The following is a 24,564-nucleotide window of genomic DNA, read 5'->3' as shown; positions in this document are numbered from 1 at the left end:
TGAAAGGAAGGTAATACTTCAACCAGTTTGCCAGTAAGACTAATCAAGGCAAAAAAAACCCCCAAAAACGTTTAAGAAGAAACTTGAAATTAATAGATGGGATTATATATTGTGGTTCCCTATAAGGAATGGGTTCAAGATTTCTTCTAGTCCTCTACGCTGTAGCAGGTTCTATTTCCTAGGAACGAAAACCAAGGATTGTTTTTGAAAGAAACAAATTCCTATTCCAAAAAACAAGCAGAAGTGCCATTTTGGAAGAAAAACTGTTGAAGATGCCTAATTTTTCTTTTAGATTTAATCTTTTTTTGTAAGGAGACTTAAGACGGAATAAACTCCCCAGATTTAATTCATTGAATTGAGTCCATTAATTGAAATGAATTGAACTGAGGTTTTTTGTAGTGTTTCATGTGCTCATGAGAAGATTATATGCAGCATGAAGTGGACTGTGAAACTGCTGGAAAATGTTGAATACTCCCTGTTTGCACCAATAATTTTAGAAGCTACTCTGTGAGAGAGAATTATGGCCTTCAGTGTGAAAAGATGATCCTTTCTTGGAATTACCAGATGTGGCAAAACCTCCTCCTCTTTGGTTAACTCTTCACTTGCATCAGAAATCAGACTCATCTCCATCACCAAGAAGACACACTGATTATTTACTAATGGTCCTATGTCTAGCCAGGACATTTGCTTCTGGAGAAGACCAGAAACAAGCAAATGTAGGATGTCTCCAAAACACACATACCCATCTTCATTGCAAGAAAAGCAGCAGAGAGCTGGATGTTAACTCTTTGGGGGGCACATAGTATTTTGTATCATTATTTCCATAGTGCTATTTACAGGCCACTTTCATGACAGCCACAAGTGGTCTGACAAGTCAGCTTGTCAGAAACATCCCTCACATCACTCCAAAAAGCCTAACTGGTTAATCACTAATGCCCAGGTAATCTGTAGGAGTTCATCACCAACTTACCTCCCATGTCTCCAACTGCGTTTTCATTCACCTACGAGCCAGTCATTAAATTTAAATACCTGGTATCAGCATCTCCTACCTCTATCCCTTTTGGAAACAGTCTCCTTCTCTTCCTTTCTTTTGAGATCCTGAGCATTTACTGGTTTCTAAAGTAGAAAACAGATGTTTGGAGCAACTGCCTAGTACTTCCACAGGTATAAATACATTCTTCCCATTCTTAGACACTGATGTACAGCTGAAACTATTCTAAAATGGCAAGGCTGGAAAGTGAAGCTCTGCTGAACAGGCTAACATGGACAGGGAATTCAAAAATCCATGCTTAACACAGAAAGACTAAATTAAGCCTTAGCAGAAAACCGCATTTAAAAGGAGAGAATAAAGGCGAGCCCAAATGTCAGGCCAAACAGGCCAATTCTGAAAAGATTTTGGAGAAATTGAGTCACACGAGCTTTCCATTTTTCATCCCATTGCTAGGGACAGAGACAGGTTTCCCCAGGAGGTTCAGTTTCTTTGCACAACCGCAAGGAAAAAACTTAGCGTCTTTCTATACTTTTACCCAACGTCATCATATTTTAGAACAATGTAAAAAGAGACAGCCTAATTAGGAAGGCACAGGTTGCTCTATAAATTAACCAGGAAGGTTATGATCTGTCTCCTGGGAAGTACCAATTCAAAACTCATTTCCAGTTGTGCATGTTTCACATGCAGAATTAGGATCCTTCTCAAGTGCAATGAGCCATCTCTTAAAGAAATTCCTACTAAAATAAATTACTGAAATCAAGAAGCTGGATGTAATCATTCTCCCCTTTCTCCCACTTCCCCTTCTCCTTTATGGCCTTGTGCAGACAACCTGCACCAGAATGCCAAGGATATGAAGCTCTGAACTGCATCTTAAGCACATGATGTATAGAGAAACATTTGTTGTTTATTGACAATTTTGAATGCTTAACTGTGTTGCTGCATAAATCACTTTTCTTACAAGAATTACATTAATTATATGACATACTTTTCCCAAAACTGACATTTTTGCAGTGCTACAATCTTTGCAGAAGTTGACAGACTCTGGTGAAGACAACTACTTCAGTTTTCCACAAGGTGGCACGGTTCCCTTTGCTGAAAGTGTTACTCAGTGCCATTGAGGAAATTAAATTTTTATTTAATTTTTTTTTCAAATGTACTGGCTACTGTCATGAATAGGTTTAAATAGGTTTAAGATCTCTAAAATATCTCTAACGAGGTTCATTTTAGCAAATTCTTCCAACAGAGAGTTTAATGAGATAAAAAAAGCTTCCTTCTCTTATGCTGAAATGAAGAAAAAGTATCTGTGCCTGCTGCCACATAAAACCAAGCTTCAATCAAATATAGTTAAGGCATGTCATGTGGCAGAGGAGAGCCTAAGGGGCTAAAAAAATCTTATTTTCCAAGTCTCAGGTCACCAGTTTCAAATCCTATCAGAATTCTTTCAGTCTCGCAATATTTTGGGTAAAATGGGCTAGCAAGGAGTCCACCTACGACCCCCCCTTCCCATCCATGTGAGAATTAAAGATCCCAGAGCGTTTCCCGCAGGTGAAGATTTTCCCTGCTGTTTCCGGACCACTTCCCGTCCCTGTGGGGTATGGCCCTTCAGCAGCTGCTTGTCCTGTCCTCGGGGCAGAGGCAGATGCACTGAACAGCTTTGTCCACAGCCTCTCCCACTGCAAAGCAACATCAGTGCTGCTGAGCTTCACTTGCAGGACCACGCACACGGTCACTACTGCCCCTGCACAGCATCCCCATCAGGCAGTGACAGACAGCAGGTAAGCTGCTTTGATTCAAGTGATTTAATAAAAAAAAAACAACCCCCCAAAATGTACAGTTTCTCCTCTATTTCTTGTATTGCTTCTCTCAGTCACTTCTGTGAATGTTTCAGTGCTCAGTTTTGATTACCCATTTAAGCATCATCAGCATGGTTTTGCCTGAACAGGAGAAACAAAACCAGCTGTTATAGACAAAAGAGGACAAGCTTTTGGCATTGACCCATTTCCCTGACACCAGATGGGTATCAGTTCCATAAATTTTGAAGTTTAAACAGCAAGCCAGAGAGGGCAGGGAGATGATGACACATAAGTTATTCGCCCACACAAATACTGCCATGGTTCTTCAAGCAGAAAGGGCTCTGAACTCTACCCAGTGTAAATCACCTGGGAAAGAGTCAGACATATCAAAATACTGCCTCCCTATAATGCTTTCCATACCATAAGGCTTATCTTGAAAGGAAGAGCTTTCTGGTTCTGAGGACTAGTACCTAATGCTCATCACTCTTCCAACTCCATTTACAGTGCTCAGAATTTAGTGCTTGTCATCGTAACGAGCGCAGCTGAAACCCTTGCTTTTTAACTGCCAGCCTGCCAAGCAAAACACACTTATTCACATCTGATTTAAACATCACAAGCCAAATAATCAAGATGACAAAGAAGTTTAAGTACCCTGATCAGTCTGTTTTCTCTCCTAAAATATATCATTAATGCTATTATAATTATTAACTCTGTTACATACTGTCTTCCTGCATGTAAGCAGCTTCTGATCCTGTCAGTCACTGCAGGTGTATGGCACAGCCAAAATACTTATTTAAATTACTTGGATTTCCAATTATAGAGATTCACATACATCCTTAAAAATGGATGCAAGCACAAGGCAAAACCATCTACAAGACAAATCTGGAGATATGTATACAAGCATTCAAAACCTTCTGCTGCTTCTTCTCAAAAATCTTAGATTACAACAGTAAAGGCTCTGACTTAATTATGGTGCTTGTTCACATAATGGTCTCATTTTTCTCTATAAATTTTATCCTCAAACTAGGTTGCATTCTCTGTTCTAAAATACAAAGTTCCTTGTTCTAAAAAGTAACTTCCTTGTTACTAGATGCAAGTTCAAGCAGCCATGTAAACAAGGAAGAGCACTTAAAAAGGGGACAAACTCGAAAATAAAGAGCAAATTCTGTCACCACATGCCCCAAGAAGCTATCCAGCCATGACAAACACCAGAGCCCTCTCTCACTCAAGATGGAAAACTCACTTAGTTGTGCAAGGGGTCAGTTATTACAGTTGGACAGCAGAATTTTGAGCTGTAACAGTCAATTTCTTGGCTTACGTGATTTTAAAATAAGTCACGCTTTCCTGATCAAATTGAATGAAGCTCTAAATCTGCAAATTCCTTTGATGGAATTAGTCTTGCATGGTCAATCTACATTGTGCCAAGAGGAGGAGTACAGTTAATTTCAAAACCTAGGACACATTCTGCACCTTGCAAGTTATGTTTACAATTGCAGATTTTTAATTGTTATCCCATTGTGGATCTTCTTACAGACCTTGGCTTCTGGATCACTGTTGATGCTACAAGAATCATCATCATCAGATTGTGGACCATTTCTGTTACAGGAAAAAAAAAAAAAAGACAAAAATCAATCTTAAAATCATATAAAAATTACAGCACAGCACAAAATGGAGCTGGTCAATCCACGGAGACTTCTGAAGTCATTGTACCTGAGCTTCAAAGAGGCATAGCGTAATGTTGCTCCTTCAAACTCTTTCAGACTTGGGTCAGGGTTCACAGTGGCTGCATGCAGATCCTAGAGATAAAGGCAGTGCTATTAGTATAGTATTAAGTGCTATTAATATAGTATTAAGTACATCACCATGTTATTTCTTATTTCAAAGAGAAATTAAATCCTCCCTGCAAAGAAGCGATAGTATTTCTGGCTGAAGTTGAAAAGAGGCATGCATATATTCTCAAGCTGCATTTCATTCAGTGCAGGCATCTTACTCGTTACATCATGGCAGTTGCCCTGCTAGTTTAGACTGAATCCATCCCAAGTGGAAAGATCAGAAAAGGCAGCATGTTTGTGAGCTAGACATCCCTAGCAGTACCCCCATTCACTTTGGCCTAGGTTATGAATGACATTCATGGAAAAATAAAAGGGGAAAAAAACAGCCACTGCCATGCAAAAAACAAGGGTAATAGTATTAAAGGTTCTAAAATCTGACAATATACTTGCCTTCCAAATGTCACTATTAATCTTTCCCCCATTCAGTACAGCAAAATCACTCCATGGCTGTTTCTAGACACATAATTATTCACACAGAAAGAAGCACATTGATAAAAAAAAAAAAGAAAGAAAAAGAAAAAAAACACAAGACACTGTTGTTAGCATTGATATTTACAGGATGGGTTAGGGAACAGATCACCTCAAACTTCAACTAATTACTCCACTATACCATGGCATTTGGAGGAAAGGGGAGAGAAGACATGCCTCTAACAGTTACTTACCAAAACAAATGATTGAAACAAGGAAAGTTAATATAAATTAGGAACAGACAATGAAATTACTCTTTAACTATGATCTTAAAAGCAAGCAAAATGAATCTGAATATGAATGTTGGCCACAGCTGCTACAGCCTTCGATAAACAGCAATTAAGGGGAAACATTAGGACTTCCATTTGATTGGCACTTTTGTTAAAAGACCCTAACACTATTGAAACTAGAAATACTGAAACACAATGATATATACAAGGATAAGATACATACAAGGTAAAAATCAAATATTTCTAGAGAGAAAGCACATGAAAAGGACAGCAAAGGGAAGGAGGATTAGTAAGGAGTGCAGAGAGATTTCTTGCTGAACAAGTAGATTTGTAAAGTCTAGCAACTTTTTTAAAAAACAGAACAAAACAAACCCTAACAAACCACCCACCCCCTCATGTTCCATTCAAGTTTCTCAAAATTTTCAGAGGCGTTCACTGCTACAATCAAGCAAGCAGCAGTGCTACAATCAAGCAAGTAGCACTACAGCAACCTGAGGTTCACCCTTCCCTGTAAAGCCTGGGAAGAGCAGCTGATGTTGGAGTTGCCCCTCTCCTCTTCCCCACAAGGACAGAAATCCCACAGTCCTGAACAAGATCCAGGTGGGAGAGAAGATCTGGTTGCTGAGATATCCAGAGCCACCTCTTTGTAGCTTCACCAAATCAAGTATTCCTGTAATTAGTGGCCCCTTTTAAGATGAGCTCTCCCAGGCTGTCCAGCTCAGCACTAAGATGAAGTGGTACCTAGTAATATGGCCCAATGCATTAATTTGCAGGTTGGACCTCTCACCTCAGAAGTGTTCTCAGTACATCCCTACTGGAGGAATTATTTGTGAGAAACAACTCCTGGGAGTAACTCTTCCCTAACATGCCTTTGAATTAATTGAGCTGTTAGCTTTTCCTACTAAGCTCCTCCTCTTTAATTATTAGCTGCCAGTGGCTATGGTACCCACAGAAGAACTTCTAGAGGTGATCCAGGCCTGGGATGAGACAGGTCATAAGAAGACACAACTACCATCACCAAATTCTGCCATGATCTCAAAGAAGCTTTTACTGAAAATTAAACCCTACGGCTTTTTCTCTGCACAGGAAATGGGAAAGAGGCAGCAAAATCTCTAAAATTTGGAAGAGAACGTTACAGAAGATGAGGATTCACAAAGGAAGTAATTTGGCAACACACAGGAGAAGAGAGCCATCTAAAACTAAGTCAAATTTAATCAGCTGTGCAAAACCAAAATACATTTTCATGCTTTTGAAGGGGTGGAAGGGATGTTCCAGGTTATTCATATTTAGCATGTATTAGCATTTTTGTTAAATCTGCAGGATTTTCAGATAATGCTTAACCCGTAATTGCTTTGGATTGAAATTTACCCATTATCTTGTGAAAGAAAAATTGCCTTGTAGCCTGTGCAAAAGACATTTTCATTTTTCCCTTTTAAAACGCTTTCTGCTATTTGTATGCATTACATCATCACTCCTCCCTACCCATTTTTTTTCTGATTCTCTGTTCAACAATAGTAAGTAACTGCTTTTTTTTATGCTAAATATCCAGAGTAAGCTACAACATAAAAATGGCTGACTTGATCTGTTGTTTGACTGCCCTCAGCTGTGAGCCACATTCTACCAAATGAAGCAAAGCTTCTGTATATCACATCACTTAAGAGACAGGGACACAAAATAATTTAAAAAAAAGGAAAAAGAAAAAAAAGGAGGAAACAAGACAAAGGGTAAAAAGGCATTACTCCAGGGGAAAAAAAAGGTGTTTCTAAATGTTTATTTGACAAACTCAAAAGCTGAAAGAGCCCAAATAAACTCATCTCAAGATTAGCACATGATGCTTCACAGACAAATGTGATAAAGATAAAAGTATTTTTTATGGGATCACAGAAGCCTATTGGGACAGATATGAAATGCTACCCATGCCAGTCTTCAATCCTAGATTATACTCTTTCATCTGCCTAAAACCTATATATCCCCCAACCTTTTCGGAAGAAAGCAATACAAATTCCAGCACGTGGGAATGAGCTAAACCAGCCCTCCCAAACCAGATTATCTCAGAGCACAGGCTTCCAAACAGCAATGAGGGAACCAGTGGTGCACAGCTCACATGAGCTGGAAGCTGTCCACCACAACTCCTGCTGCCAATGGTAGCGCCGGGATAAAGGCGTTTGGGAGCCCCTATTCTAGATCGAATTCCGCATCTTTTGTGAAATGTCAGATTGACCGTATCACAGACATCCAGGTTAATCCTTCACAGGGAGGCAGAGGGGGAGCACTTGGGGTAGGCTGCAGTGCGGTGAGCAGGGACTGAAACCAATATCACCTGCAAGTGACCTGGAGATGATTAGGTGCTGGCAAGTATTGATTGCGAAGAGATGAAAAACCAAAAGATTCATGATAGCTGACACTGTTAAATCTAGACTACAAATTATTTCATTACCTACCCCTATCTCTTAACCCCACGCCATGGCTCATTTCCCTTGTATTGCTCTGTAGCAGGGTTCTGCTCAGAACCAGCTGAATCCCAAGGGATTCTTCCTCCAGTTCCCTCTTAATAAAGCTCAACATCTGTGGTTTCAAGAAATGCAAGACTTTTCCTAACAGTTCTCATAACTCCAGCTACGCCCCTTCTTTGTAGCAGTTTCAGAATTTGGCATTGCACAAAGTCCCGAGCCCAATTCACACTCTCGTTTTGAACTCCATTACTGTAAGTCTGCTGGTATTCTATTGCAATGCTATCTTAATAACCACTAAGTCAAAAAATCAGTATTGTTTAAATAATGGTAAGCAAGATGCTTATCAATGAATGCAGAAACCTTCAAGAGACAAATGCCTTCACCTATACCTACAATTCAAATAACCATATAATATCATCTTAATGCAAATTTTGGAAACTTGCTTATTTTCTGTGTCATCTTTTACACTACAGTATATGGTCTTGATGCTGCCACAGAACTGCATATGCATAAATCTTCGCTGGATCAAATTCCTTGCTGAAGCAGAACTGCCATATCAAAACCTAGATGAGCCTACTACGTACTCACATACATGGCATTTTACAATGACTCCTCAAATGCCTTAATATATCTACACTGTATTAAAATCTGTATTATTGTAACTCATACATTTCATATTCTCCATGATGCTGCTGAGAATTAACGATCATTATTTATAATCACAAACTATTCTTCATTTAAAGCACACAAAATTGTGAAAGATTAAAGGTACATCTATCATGTTACCAGCAGGTCTGAAATTTTCACTGTAAAGACATTTTAAACAGAGGTAGAAAAATATTTGAAATGAATATATGCATTTTCTCTCTGCAATTTACCAACCAGACCGATTTCTGGGTTTTTGTGAGAGACATCTATAACTTACTAATTAAAGCCCTATTCTCCATATTTTAGAGTAAGAAAAATACTTAATGTTGAAGTTATATCACTCACGTGTACATTACAAGAATTTATACTGGAAGCAAGTGCAGCACTTTACATTCAGCATTTTTGGATTTTTTTTTCTTGTTTTCTAGCTGAATTATAACAATTGATGTTATGAACCCTCTCAGAAATAATTTCCAGTGTGCTTGGTGCACAGTACATTCCACAGGAGCTTGACTGATGTAAACCATAACTGAAATGTTGTGGTCAAGTTTGCAAACCTTATGAGTAGCATTTATGAACACGTGGGAGCAATCTTTCTAAAATAATGAACAAGAATGTACGTTTACACCTATACAGGATAAAAGTTTCAGGGTCAAGATGGTAATACATGCTTGAATGTCCGTAACTCCTCTTAACTTTCATTTAAGTTATTTTGGTCAATATATCAACAAAATCAAGAACAGAAGAAATGCCATATCTAAACACATTTTTAAAAATATAAAAAAATAAAACCTAAGGATTGCCTGATCCAAAACTCAAAGCTAGTACAAAGACTTCCCTTTATTTCATAAAACTGTGGACCTTCTTCTGCGAAGTTAGTATGAAAAAGAATTCATTTTGAAACAGTTTGATTTTATATTAGTATTTCATTCCATAGAAGTCCTCCCAGCATACCAAAATAAAGTGATTGCATTTTTTGAAGCATACTCTTCTTTCTGATAATTTATTTTATTTTTCTACTTATATGACATCAATCAACTCCCTGGATTGTGCCTGAAAGGCATATTTTAAAAGGCAGTACCACATATTGTTCTTTCAGCACATGTGGAAGAGAGAGTGCATTTCTTTCTCGTTCTAGTTAAAGACTGACTGCAACACAGTGATCCACTTGTGCAGATACTTTCTACTGGCAGGATGCTGAGAGACTTACACTTGAGAATACTTGATGTTTATTCAATAGAAACTACCCTGTAAAGAAACTAGTGTCTCAAAGGAAGACTCATATGTCTGTGTGTGATACTCCTACCAAGTGAACCAAAAAGAAAGAAGATGCAAAGAGTCCATCCAAAAGACTGCTATAATGTGCAAAACTATGTATCCTGTATCCACATAATGCAGCAACGCTTCAGCGCATGCTACGGAACTGCAGTAGTTTCACATTAATCAGGCACTGGCTGTCTAATTTATTTGAGATATGTCTGATTTCATCCTACACATCCGAAGTTTAGGATGTTACATGAGGCACAGCCATTAGAAAATGCACATAGAAAATAGATACTTACGACATCTTATCAACAAATAGCTATGCTTTGGGATATTATCAGGCCCCATATTCTAACTCAGTTTAGCTAACAGTTCAACCTGCAAGTTCAGAAAGTTATTTCAATTTTCTTTACAGTATGCGGCCCACAAGAAGACACAGTATGTTACCTCAGTTTCTGGAGTAGGAGACGGAGTAATGGAACCAAGTGATCCTTTCCGTGAGCCCTGGAGATCTGTTGGGATGGACACGGGACGTTGCCATTGAGTTGTTCCTGTTGGTATGTGCCAGTAGTAGATCCCAGCAATGTCATTGATTTTTTTCCAGCCAGGTGGTAAGTCTGGGTCTGTCTGAAATGAATGATCACTCCATATATCTGCTGGGAACAGAAAAAAAAAATTAAAAAAAAGAAAATTAATCAATATTACTAAGACATGAACAGTTCTTCCATGGGTCTGCCCCTGATGCAAGTGATGCACAGCTGGTACTGTTGTTGTACAGTTCCTGTGTAAATGAACACCAGAAAAACATACTGAATTATTCAGGCTCAAAGTAAGGTGACAAAGCCTCGTTTGACTTGGCCTATAAAGAGAGGAAAAAAGTACACTACTTTCCAAAGAGCTGTTCTAATACGGCAGCTATCTAATACCATCAGATAAACTAGCTATTCTAATAAGGTTTAGCTTCAAGTACATTAAATCACAGCACATAAAGAAGAATCTGGAGTTGTGGTGTACTCTGTCCTCTTCAGCACAGCACCTTCCCTTCTCAATGCATGAAAGCAGAGCATATACTTCTGCTAATCAAAGTCAGCTTATCAAGACAGAACACACCCCCTCCCCCATCAAACAACCCGTACTGGGTTTACTTACAGCATCTAAAAGACTGCTTGTTCAAAACGATGAGAACAAAAGAACTGAGAGATCATTTTACACACACCCCAACTGTCACAAACAAACATGCTGTTTTCAATTGGTTTTATAACGGGGTAGGAAAAAATCAAAACCTCATCCACAGTGCCAACGCAGAGATGAAATACAGGCTCTACTGACAAACCTCCTACTAACTTAAGAATGCGCCAGCAATTCATATTGTAATTAGAGACATTCCCAGATTTACATAGGATTACAGATGCATATAAGAGATGTCACCAGTGGAGAGCATGCAGTGCTTTACAGAAAGGCAGGGGCAACACCTATGTGCAAACCAGCTGTACCGCAGCAGGGGCAGTTACCTTCTGCTGGATACATGCTTCCCAGAGGCTGGGAAGGGAGCCAGTGCTCTTCTAAACTTGCCAGCTAAACTGCTTTGGTGGTGTCATTATGGTACGTGCTATTAACCAGCTGCTATGGTCTACTTCAAGGACCATCAAGCTGCGGGGAGAAACAAGTAACCTCTCGCACTGATGTTTCCACCAGCACTTGAGCAGACATGATGAAGGCTGACACCAGCACAGTGAATTGAGCTAGCAAGAGAAAAGAAAAAAAAAAAAAAAAAAAAAAGAAAAAAAAGAAAAGAATAAAGGAAGCACCATACCAATAACCTGCAGCTCATGTAGTCTGGCAACTTGTTTCCAACCTTCAAAGACAGTCCTCAAAACACCTTTGGTGGACAACAGATGATTAACCTGTTGTTGTGTTGCTGTTAATCCCTTTTCTGAATTAAAACTTTCTTGTTAGTCTATGCTCAACCCTCTTACTAGGTGTTTTATCACAGTTGCTTATTTCTGAATCTCTCTCATTTCTGCTACCCACATTTATGCACATAAACACACACACACAAATGCATGATAACTTGAAATAACTCTTAAACTCCATGGCACAAACCAGACTATTTCTTCCCCAAAGCCACTTAGAGTTCTTAAGTTACTGATTTACCACTTGAGGAGTAATGTGAGCAAATTCTGCAAAAGAAAAACTAGACAATATCATTATACTTAAATTCAATAATGAGCCTCACCCATGGCCCAATATCTGACATCAGCACCATTCATATAATCAGTTCCAGAAATTCCCAAATATTCTAAACACTCTCCTCTAAATGTCCCCCAATGTAGCCTCTACTGCATTCAAGTATGTAGTTCCTGACTCCAAGGTCTTATATGTTTTAAAGCCCATTCATCTTCACCCTTGCCCATTTTTATTTTCCAACTGAACAACTCCGCTGCACTCTTCTCAACCACATAAAAGGAAAACAAAATCAAAACATGGTCAATAGTCTGACCACATCATGCAAAAAGTGACGTGCAAACACCAAATATCTAAACATCACACTGAAGTATGCGTGGCAACACCTGCAAGTCCAGATACACATGGGTAAATTTAATTTTTTAAACTGCTTTATAAAAGTCCAAAATATCACAATAATGTCAGTGTTCATAAAAGTTACGTATTGGGCCTTTCAATGCATACCGAAATAGGAAAATAATAAGCTTTTATTATGTAGAGAGACAAAGCTTCAGATCAGTTCAAGTTCATACAGTTTACAGTATTAAACAACCATACTTCATCATTGCCAGGACTTGAAATGTTATTCTCTTCACTTTAAGAGAAGAGAATAACTGCTTTAATCCTTGCTATACATGCATATGTATGTGTACGCACGTATTTAAATATACAAGTTAGCAAAGTGTTATGGTGTGGCTGCATTAAATACTCCATTCAAACCAATCAACCAAAGATGCAGAAGAACCAACATACTGTTATTTATTGTTGTCATGACACACAGTACCAGAAAGACCTGAACATAAATTACTTTGAAGTAAAAGCAGACAAAACTCACAGCAGAAAGAAAATTGTTAACCTAGAGACTTAAAACAACAACATTTCTGCAGCATTTAGTTAGAAGAGAAGAAATTACCTTGTATGTGAATGAATACTTGGAAGGAAATCACTTAAAACAGCTGGGAGCACTCTGGGATAAGAAAATATCACCTAAGTAATTAATTTACTTTCAAAATTTATCCATTGGCAAAAATAAATACATCAAAATATGTTCACATATGCTCAGAGATGAAATAGGAATTAAATTTCAGATTTTTTTTCAATTAATACAGCTCAGGACTTTCAAAGAACTGCATTGTCCACAGAAAACGACTATGATTTACGTCTGTGTACAAGATGCACATTGCTGGTGTCTGGGTACTCCTTGTGCAGAGGTACTGACCTCAGACCATCTGAGAAGCAGGGCTGAACAGGAGAGTGCCAGATTGCACGTGTTCATACTGAAACACCATTCCTCGTGTTAGCTATGCAAACCTACTTTAAAAGAAATGAAATGTTTGTGTCCCCCAGCCCATTTGTGAACACACCTCCGGATCGGACGCACTGTCAGGGATAACGTGTTCTCAGACTGTGATTTCGTACTGGCATGAACTGGAGAACCTCTCTAGTTCACCGACTGTTCTAACAGATGAAAGCACTCAGCATGCAAGTCAAAGGTAATGAACCATTGCAAGAGATACCAGCACAAGAAAGATAAAAAAGTAAGAGTCAACATACGAAATCTGACAGGACAGATGAATGTGCTTGTGGCATCAGAGGCCTACTACAGGACACCAATGGCTTTTCTTTATTTGAATATGCAATTACAGGTAGTGAAATAATTTTCCTCTGAATTTGAAAGACCCCGTTCAATGCCATGACATTGAGTCAAAGTATCTAATTTTTGTTGCATGGGCCAGCATAAGAATGGTCCTTTATCAGGGCAGTGTTTGGAGCTCAGAACAAAATGAAGGCACCACACTGATATATATATATCCTGTTACAATCAATGGCCTTTTCAATCCCAGTCTTTTGTAGAAGAGAAAGTGACAGCCACAAGACATGGAAAAAAGAAGCAGGTATCAAACGTGCAGACATGGCCCTTAGGAACATGGTTTAGTGGTGGAGTTGGCAGTGTTAGGTTTACGGTTGGACTTGATGATCTTAAAGGTCTTTTCCAATCTAAATGCTTCTATGATCTGTAAATCAATCCAATTCTGTCGACATGGCATCAAACAACTTGCATGAAACAAACCCAAGAGGAAACAGAACTGAACCACTGGACTTCTTCATCTGAAATTGAGAACTCCTCTTATGTCTGCAAGGTTTTAGAGGTAAAAAACATTACATGGAAATGGTTCCTTCTGGTCTGTGGATGACTAAGCCCTTCATGCTTTCTCAGTGGCAGACGATTTATGGTCATCAGGAACTTTTCTCCAATTCCCTCCCAGTCATTCCCAGAAGGTGAAGTTCTACCTGGCATCTCCTGGCCTTTCTGTGCTGCTCTTCACTGATTTGTTGATGAAAGGTCAATGAATCAGGACCACATGGTTGCCCATGAAGCTTCTGGTTTTGAAAGTATTATTGCTCTGGTAATACGGAAAGCATACCTTACTACAGAAAACTAGAGCATGATTCACAAAAAGAATGTATCATTTTGTATTGGGGTTGGTTTACCTACCATGTGCATTACAGTAAACCATGATCTCCTGAAAGGCTGTAATGTAAGACATTTCTTATATAAAATGCATAAAGCAACAGGAGTAAGAAAAGCAATACTGAACTAGAATAAAAGAGAGACACTGTAACTAAGCTGTATGAGAAAGCAGACACTGGGTTTCTTTAAGAAACTTGAGATTCATATTATCTGTATAACTTGTCTTTCTACAGCAAGAAAGACTCAGATTCTTATCACTGGAAAGACCATTTTAAGATGTAACTGATTCAAAACTCTGCATAGGAATGAGGTATATCTTTACCCAGGCATCATGCAGATTTACACAGCACTGCAGACCCTTGAAAGCCTTCTCACTTTCGGGAGAAAGACCTTACTGAACAGTGTGGCTCCACTGCCTACATACACTCGGAGATGAAGTCCAAAGTCAGCGCTCACCACAGGAGACTGGGCAGCCAGCTTGCAGCTGATCCTTCACCTCACTTTCTATCCCTGCCCAAACACGAGGTGCATCAGAGCTGTCGTTAGTGAGGCAGGCCAACTATCATTCCACATCTGCCCACATTGGCATGGACATGCCGGCGATTCCTCATCAGCAAGCTGCTACCTGGAAATCTGCCCAAGATAAGTGTGAGCTGTCACCACCCGACTTCTGAAATGCAGCGCTACCAGCTTAAAGGTCAACATAGTTAGAAGTTCACAGCTGGTCTTCTGCAGGCAGATTCACGTGAAAGGACAGGTCAGAGAGGGAGGACTGATATTTTCCAGCTGGAGTTTTGCCTCACTAAAGACAGAAGACTAAAGCCTTGTTTGTATGGGGAAGATCTCCAAACTGGCTATTCATGGGGATGTTATTATGGAAGAAGCATGGGACAACGCTAGCGAAAAAACATTACAGTAAAAGAGACGTGGTAGAAGATTTTGAGGACTAAAATGGAAGATTACATCAAAAGATGAAAGATGTGATTTAAGGTAAGAAGCCAACGTCATCTGAGGAAAACTGAAAAACACAGAGTGGACTTTACTGGGCTTTCCTGCCTCCACCACCTTCCTGCCAAGTCCCTCGGGAAACCAGATCTTTCCCTCTACCTAAAGCTTGCTTAGAGTTGGTGCCATAGTCCCTTCTTACAGGGTCCAACACGATGGGGCACAGGGCTGCTTCCCAAAAACCTTTGGCACTGGTCTCTGCAGAACTCAGAGAGAGGAATCCTCTTGCTGCATCCCACCATGCAGCCTCCACTTCATCTCTTCAGAGACTCAGCAGCACAGTGATGATAGGAACATGTTTAAAAGAATGGGAAAATGATGAAAAACATGAAATAATCAGAAGCAAGAGCCCAAGGGGAGGGGCAGCGCCTGCAATGCCTTACCATTCCCTTTTAAAATCAAACAGGGAATTTATGTTCATCATTTGACTTTAAAAATTAAAATAAACAACTAACTCACAAAAAGCCAGTAAGTCTTTAGAAAAGTACCAAAGATTTACTTTATTAAAAGGTATGAATAGTTGTTTCCATTTTTAATAAATGTACAAAGGAGTAAAACAGTCTGACAAGATTCCCACTTGCTGAAATTGTCTGGTCAAGTTTCACTCAGAAATGTGTCTGAATGTTTTGTGTCTGAATTTTTGTCTGAATGGCTGAAACAGAGCCTGTAATAGAAAAATACAGCCTTCATCCTGGTATCACCATAACTGAGGAGAGCAGTTAAAACTTCAAAAACACTGGAAAAATAAAGTCTATTACACAAAATGAAACTATTAATTCACTCTTTTGAAACAACTAGCAACAGAGATATACCTCCACAAAACCATAAACACAGCCATATTTAACTGGTAATTCTGGCTAGGAGAGCTTTGTGAACACATTTTGTATTCTAAAGAGGACTGGATAAAGACAATATAATGTAATATATCGCTGTTTGTAACTCCCTTCTCCAAATGTCCACCTCTGCCAGTTACCTGAGCAGTGATAAATTCCATGCTGTAGCTATAGTTCAGATACTAAGTTTGGCATAATAATTAGAAATTTTAGTATTAATATTTTTATTTCAAGTTCAAGTTATTTTACTATCTGAGGCTGATCTAGGAAAATAGTGTTATGATACTGAAAAGAGATGGTAATAATATAAATAATTCACTGAAGAGCACATGTAATCGGTGACCAAGCTTTTTGGCAAAACTAGTATTTTTCCCATTTTATTGCTGTTTCAGGGGAAAGGATAGTAATCGAATTGCTGCCATTACAAATCACTCTTTAGCCCTTTTTCAATTAAATAGAAATTAAAACTACAGCATTCAGCAGGATCTTTCAGAGCAGACAAACTTGTGCAGTAAATGGAGGCCATTTATTTTTCCATCATTTTGCAATGCCACAAACCGTAACAGGCACCCTGTGTAAGACAATGTCAAAAATCACAAAGCGCAGGTCGTATCGGTGGCATCACAACAGGTGCAAAAGTACACCCTGTATTTAAGCACAATGCAGTTTTCCAGCTGTCATTCCTGACTATGTTGGCAGCATTCTCTGTTGGTGTAATTTGTGGATATTTCATAATTAGAGAGATTAACTGCCATGAAGCTGAAGCAGCTTTTAACTAGTTCAGGCTTTCTTCTGCAGGCGCAGTTAGAAATCCCTTTCACTGAAGACCAAAGGCAATCATTTAGAAACAAATACAGATGGAAAGAAAATGGCAGGATCTCTGGAGGCCCTTTCTGGAAGAGCAGGAATGCAAAGGTACAGCACAATGTATTTTAATTTAAGAATAAGTTGTGTTCATGTTTTGAGACAATAATTACTTATCTTTTTTTTTTTAGAAAGAACTACACCAAAGTAAAATGTTCAATTCAGGTTGACCCGGTGCTATAAAAAAAGTGGAATGGATGAATATTAGCAAGATGCTTGATTTCTTATGGACCAAACTGCATTAACTAGTAAAGCACTATCTCCATCATCCTTAGCAAAGTCTGTATTTATCAGCATCAAACAAGCCAAATACTCCACCCGCCACTGTCATAAGTTGGTCCATCACCAGTCCAGTACTAAAATCTGACTGTATGACATTGTGCTGGTGCTAAATTAAATAAATCAAGATCTTTTCTCGATAAAGACTAGAAATATACCATATCATTTCAATAACAAATCTCAACACTCCTGTCTGGAAGGAGCATGACCTAGCTTCTTCCATTCCTGTAGGTAAGGTAGCGGAAGATGACCAGTGTATTTACACGTTACTTGGGACTGGAAGAAAAAGATCACCTTATGTGATAGAAAGAAAAGCTAGATACCTCAAGAATAAATACCTCAAGGGAAAACGTACCAGCAAGGAAACTGCATGAGAACAAAAAATAAAATTTAAAATAGACTGTAATAAACTTTCTGCTTTCCTTTAGATAAACTAAACAAAAATGGATAAAACCAGCAACTAGGTGTTATCTCCACTTCAAAGAGAACTTGGTGGCGATGACAAGCAAGGTATTGGGGACAGAGACAGAACTGTCAGCGTGTCCCTGCTTAAGTCCTTGTGCATGAGGGAACCAGAGCCTCAAACCTAGTTCATTAAAGGCTAAGCAGACGTACTTCCTGAACAAATACTCTTAAGCAAGGTGATGGGTCTAATGCAATAAATTTTGTATTGAACTGGGAGATTTACTTGGAAAAAAACATGTATTTTGGATGCACAGCTCTTCTTTAGGTAAAAACAAATCCCACCAGCCAACATGGCTAGGGCATCAAATTGTGGCCAAGAAAAGTACTCTTCAGTAGGAGGAACTGCAGTCCCAAAGGGCTTGAGGTTGGCAGCATATGTGACTTCAAATCAGAGACTGTAAAAGTGCTGTACGGAGCCATCACAGTGCTGGAAATTCCGTACCTGGGAGGTGCACAGTACTACAACTTATGACACAGGACAATTTCAACTGCGTTACTTCAGTTTAAAAGCTTTTTTTTTTTTTTTTTTTGAAAATTCGGGAAGAGCACCAAGGTAGACTCATACTAAGACAGAAAATATATTCAGGGAAATCTGAAAGAAGGTATCATTGCATCATTAAAGGGACATATGCGCTTTGCTTTTTAAGGGATTCATTTCTACATACAGGCCTCATTTCCCCTATTTGGAAGCAGCAGCAGTCTCCGTCTGATGCAAATGCAGCTCCACTGGAGTGGAGCCTGATTTTCAGTCAGTCTTTCCAGTTAAGGAGGACTCCTTCCACTGCACGGTGGTAGAACGACCAGGTGAGACCACCTGTCTGCAAGGCTCAACAATACTTGTGAGTACTTGATCTACATTATCTAAATAGGTTAGGAAATAAAATGTTCATACTCTACAGAGACAAAGATGGGAGAACTCACTTTTTTTTTTTTTTACACCTAGCTTAGTTATCTCAATTCTTAGTACTCTTTTGTAACAATTTTTCTCCTGTAAAGATCCTCTGAAGAAAAGGGATACCATCCAAACACAGGATTTGATCTAGACTTTGATTATCTACCACTGTCTCGAAAGTGTATTTCCACAGTGAAAAGTTAACTGAAAAGGAGTGTTCGGTGTCCAGGCTGGAAGGACGATGGTCCAAACAGGGACACGTTCAGAATATTCCAAATCTAGAAAAGTAATCTGGCCAATAATAAATCTGTAAATGCACCTATCGGTCTCTGGCCCTCCCACTGCTCACATTCCAGCAGTGGATGCACAGTGTAAATGAAGGATTTCAAACTGCAAAGCATCTTGTTTGTAAATAAGAGATTTGCAGCAAAGTTTCCTATGCCAAAAATTACAAAGAATGGGATAGCAACAGGATCCAACAACATGTTGTCGGGCAGCAATGGGAAACCACTAGCTTCAAATCTGATGGCTTGCTTCATTGCTGGAATGAAGCATAAGGAGAGAGCTGGCCCACAATGGCATGTGTGTGTTACAGATGCCATCCTTCTGGGAACACAAGGGGAAGCACAAGAAAGGAGCTGGGAAGACAGGAGGATAAAAAGGTTTTATTAAAAATGAAAGGGATGAGGAAAAGTGTTTTTTTCCTCTTCTGAACTTCCAAAATCTTGAAATAAAAATGTTTTCCTTCTGCCTTCTGGGCCTAAAGAAAAGCAAAACCAAAGGAAAAGAAAATCACAGACACTTAACCTTCTTGAGAAGATCCCAATGACTTTAGCAGATCCAGGATTTGATCCTAACAGGAGTGTATTCCCCCACCCCATATACACACTGAAGATCAAGGCAGGTATCGGAAGGGAGGGGAAGACATATTGTATTAATGAGCAAAGGCAAACAAAACCAAAGGAGCACTCTCCATTAAACAGCACAATAAAAAGAACACAGGCCCTGAATGTTTTTATCCCATTTATTTCCTGTAGTGGGCTCAATGTGCAAGTTTAAGTTGCTCAGGTTTAACAAAAGATGACCCCAAAGACAAATTTTCTCCTCACTTTGCATGCACTACAGCATAATCAACGGTACCACCTACCCTCATAATTCACAACAATGATGGTCAGCAGGTAGCCTTGCCTAAGCATCACTGCAAGAAGCATGAATGCTATCTCAGAAACAAATGCAGCAAAAATGCAAGCCACTAGGACAAGTAATTATAAATCAGACAAGTCTGTCTAATTTGGGGAACATTACTCAACGAGGAGTGATAAACAGCCAGAAGCTGGTCATTTGCATCATCTTTTCTCACAGTATGCAACTGGTTGTCATGACAACCCTGTCATCTTCCTCGCCGAATCCCTGAACCAGCCGCATGCATTTTGTGAAAGGAAGATTCTCAAACAGGTTCCAGGAAAAAGTGCTGAAATGTGGGATTTATAGGCATACACGTAACCAGACACAATCTGTGCCAAAATGAATTGCCCTTTTGACCACCTGTAACATAAACCATAATCAGAAAAGACTGACTTCTTAAAAATCCTAAGGAAGCCTGGGATGAATCGCCTGTACTATTTTCTTCATGTGATGTGATCTTCATCCTGCTGTATAAGTCATGAGTTACTACAGGCATACAAGGCGTTCAAGCAGAGATGATTGATCTTAAGGAAGAGAGAGGAAAGCAGATTTGTCAACATTCAGGAAAAAACCCACACCACTAAACCCACTTGTTTTGATGTCCTGGTTTCTCCCTTTCAACCACCAAACCCCAAGCTATTGACATAAGGACCAAAGTACTAGCACAATAACTAAAGAAAACCAAGGGCAAGTGAGTTCAGGAGAGAAGTTCAGAAGAACTGTTGATGACAGCCCTGGATGAGTACTCAGGATGGTACTACCTGTCCTGCTTAAGTGGGAGAATTTCAGGGCTCTGTGAGGTGTCTGCTCAGGGGCAGTGCAGCCCGAGGTCCAGAGGTGAAGCCATGAGAAACCAGCACTGCAGCTTGCGTTTACAGGAGTTGATACTAATAGCAACAGCAGTGGGGAAAAGTACCACAGGAAGACCGTGAGGAAAGGTCCGCGTGCTCCTTCCAGGAAAATGGGCCAAAACCAGGTGAGAATAAGAGGATTAGCTTGTTTACCATCCAAAACCATCCAGCCACAAAACAAGCGGAGTCCAGCAAAGGAAGGAAGGAAGACTTGGAGGTGACCTGAACTGGTGTCTCAAGGGGGCTGTTGTGGCAGAAGCTGTGGGCCAGGAAGAAGCCAGGCTCTAGGAAGACCCGTCCCACCTGGAGGAGGGTGGCTGCTTAACCAGGTGGAGCAGTGGTGGCAACATGAAATGGCGGGCATAGAGGAAAGACCACCTCAGCTGGAGCAAAGGCTGATGAATTGCTACCTGAAAGTGCTGAAATCTAATTTCCACAGGCACATCCTACAGCTCTTGCACAAACTTTACTGTGTGATGAGATCTCCATCTCTTGATTAGGAGGCTGATGAACATTAGGAGAGTTGGGCAACTAAGAGGCTGTACTGGGTCTGGTTGGGATGAAGTTAAATTTTCTTCATAGCAGCCTGTAAGGTGCTGTGTTTTACATTTGTGACCAAAACAAGTGTTGAAAACACACCAGTGGTTTAGCTATTGCTGAGCAGTGCTTGTGTAGGGCCAAGATCTTCTCTGTTTCTCACTCTGCCCCCAGCCAGAGAATGACTGGTCATTGGTCTGCTGGCAAGAGGTGGTCAGTGATTGTGTTTGCATCACTTGTTTTCTCTATTTTTTTTTCTTCACTCACTAAGCTGTCTTCATCTTGAGTTTTTCTCACTTTTGTCCTTCCAGTTCTCTTCCCCATCCCACTCTTGGGGGCAGTGAGCCACCACAGAGGCATTCAAAGCATACCAGCCAAGCCCAGGATCCAGGTAAGAGCAGGCAGGTACCCTCCAGGACGGAATGAAAAGGAGTCCCAAACAAGCAAGAGCAGTGTACAAATGAATGCCCTGTTCACCAACTTTGTGCTTACAGCCTCAAATACTATGTGAACAAAATGCACTATTACCTCAGAAGATTTCTACTATCTAATTTCCACAAGAAATCAGAATAATTTGCTACTGTTCTAGCAAGTGAGTTACTCTACGTACACTTTGTATATGACCAGAATTAGTGGGTTTCTTGCTTATTTGAAATGCTAGTTCTTTATTCTTTCCACTAGGTGGCAAAAGCATTTACTTAATAATAATCTTAACACAGAGTCTACCTCTACCTCTAAATCTACAGTGACTGCGCATTGTGGGACTACAGCCCAAGGGACCTCCTTACCATGGAGAACTCTAAGCAACAAATAATTAATCCAGAGCAGTATCTTCTTCCTCATCAGAAAATCAGTAAAAATGGTCTTGTGAGTTTGCTTTCAGGGCTAAAACAGTCCAGCAGCAATCTGCATCTGCTTTTCTGGTATTTTTTTTGGCATAGCATCTCTTTTTCCCATGCCCTTCCCCACATAGAGCAGGATTGTAGCACATGATCTTGCATTCTGGGTTCATACCCTATTTAACTACCTTGTATTGTTTTAGAAGAAGGGTTTTGTCTGGTCTAAAGAATAAATTAAACTGCCATCTCAGCCAAGGGACTGCTGGACTTACACAGCAAGGCCTGCACATGCATTGTTGCACCAGTAGGCACACTGCACAGCACGCCCAGGAAAAGCAATTTGCACATGCATAGAGTTCAGCCTTCCTTACTCCCACAAAATTTATCTGTCTTGGCAACTGCAGCCAACCATTTAGCAGAAAAACAGGGAAAATCAGTTTGGCGGCAGCTCTGAATTTATGTATTCCTCTACTAAAATATAGAGCCTGATTCTCCTGTCCCCTCAAAGTGAATCGGTATGTTAGTGTCAAACCATCCACAGAAGAGACCATTAATGATTTCATTTCGGGCAATGAACAAATATCATCTGGAATAATCACACAAACCAGAAAGATTCAGTCTGTAAATACTGACACAAAAAGCAGTTAAACACAGATGTTCTTCTGACTTCAAGACGCAAGATGCCTGCAGAGCAGGAGGAGACACTGCACCAATGTACAGCATACAGCAGTACGGTCACCGCGACAGCCTCAACTCTTCACACAGGAACTGCTGCACCATAATGCTGTATTTCCAACTAAAACCGTTTTACAAGCATCAGACATTACAGAGTTCAGTATCTCCCGACCTGTCACTCTCCGCTTTGCTGGGACTGGCTGTAGACAGACACCAGTGGGTCCTGTCTCCCTTAGACCTTCTGCTAGTAGCTGGCGCTGCTTAACTTGACACACGCCACGAGAGACAGATGGACAGATCTTATTCCCTTAGTTAGCGATGATACACTTGCCATCAAGTCCTGGTAGTAAAGAACAGCAACAGGCTTCGACTCCACACTTTCTATCAGATTTGTTTCAATTGAGGAACAGAAAGAGCCTCAATAGTTTAAATTAGGTGACATTAGTGAATGTCTCTCTAATCTGAATGACAGAAGCAGTAAGCTAGAGCATGGAAGAATCTGACTAGCAGGCACTATTTTCTTCTCCCTTTAGAACAGGAACTGCAGAAAAAAGAAGTTTGCATAAAAAGTCAGGTACTGGGCAAATTACAATTTTCTTCATCTAAAATATGATGAAGCCTACTGGCTTCAGGAAAGCCTACTGTTCTTCAGGAAAGAACAATGTACAGAAAGGAAGGACTGTACAGAAAGGAAGGACTGTACAGAAAGGAAGGACTGTACTTCTCTGGAGAACATACTGCATAAATATATTGATATAGTCTGAAATGTTATAGAAATGCTCATTAGCGAGTTCTGTGCATATGACTGGCTAATTAAAAGCCAGTGAAGTTGGCCAGTGGCACAGACATACAATTCAAATGGTGGCTTGACTAAAATAGCTTTTTTTTTTTTTGACAACTTCATTTACAGCACTGTGCAAATGCATTAGAAAAACCTTTTTCTGAATTTAACGATTCAATGAAAATAGAACATAAAATTAAATTACAATGGAGTTACTCTCTGAAGTGAAATGTTGTGCTTCAAGAAAAAGCAAAACCTGCAAGAAGAGCCGTTTCCCATCTCAGACACAAGTTCTGCTCATCCCTCAGTCCATGCAGACACATGGCTCCACACACAGTGCGGCAATGACTTCATCTTCACACCAACCTTGTGAGGCAGGAGAGTGCGAGCCCTGTTTTAAAACAAAGCTGGGCACAGATAGGAGGAGAGGTCTGAGATGCATTAAAAAACTTGCCCGGAGTCATGCCCAGACTCTGCATACGCCCTGGGATCTGTGCAGGCTCCCTGCACCCAAACACCAACCACAAAATCAAGGTGTACAGAGAGAGACCAGCCACCGTGTGCCAGAGTCCCCTTCTGTCCCACATGAAGGGCTGCTCTTCCTGATGTGGCAAAAAAGTAATTCCTACCACATCCTACCCAATTTAGTCAGTTTAGTACTATCAGTAAAAGCCAGAATGTTACTTTTGACTACCTACATAATGGATTAGTTCGCCACTTTAAAGCTGTAATCAGATGTGCATTAGAAAACAAACTGAAGGCTCTTTTTTTTTTCCAACATAGAAGCCAAAACCCTAATGTTCTCCCACCTCCAAATTAATTTCGTGTTGCTGCAGTACTGAAGGGAAGGGAGAAGAAGTTATTATGGCAAAAATCTTCTCTTTTACCATTAGAGGCGCATAAGCATGAAATATTGCACAAGCACAGGAAGCAACGCATTGGCCCTCAGGGCCTGCAGTTTGCCTGCAAACAAAGATGTTAAGG

The 24,564-nt window shown here is 39.9% G+C and overlaps 1 protein-coding gene across 3 annotated transcripts in view; it reads right to left on the bottom strand.

The window, feature by feature from the left end:
- The window catches only part of APBB2 (amyloid beta precursor protein binding family B member 2), a gene marked incomplete at its 5' end in the record, with an annotated part of 116,996 nt that overhangs the window by 59,131 nt on the left and 33,301 nt on the right, over positions 1-24,564 (bottom strand). For 2 of the 3 annotated variants that reach the window (XM_082315230.1, XM_082315232.1), the window contains 4 exons: positions 4,320-4,380; positions 4,495-4,580; positions 5,007-5,069; positions 10,126-10,334. In XM_082315230.1, the coding sequence (XP_082171356.1) occupies positions 4,320-4,380; positions 4,495-4,580; positions 5,007-5,069; positions 10,126-10,334 (419 nt within the window). The remainder of the gene's footprint in view (positions 1-4,319; positions 4,381-4,494; positions 4,581-5,006; positions 5,070-10,125; positions 10,335-24,564) is intronic. The other variant, XM_082315231.1, reaches the window with a different exon arrangement.

This window comes from Platalea leucorodia (genome assembly GCF_965183815.1).
Source record: "Platalea leucorodia genome assembly, chromosome: 6".
NCBI classification, from domain to species: Eukaryota; Metazoa; Chordata; class Aves; order Pelecaniformes; family Threskiornithidae; genus Platalea; species Platalea leucorodia.
Note: the sequence above shows the minus strand (reverse complement) of the source record. Positions and strands in the feature narration are given on the sequence as shown.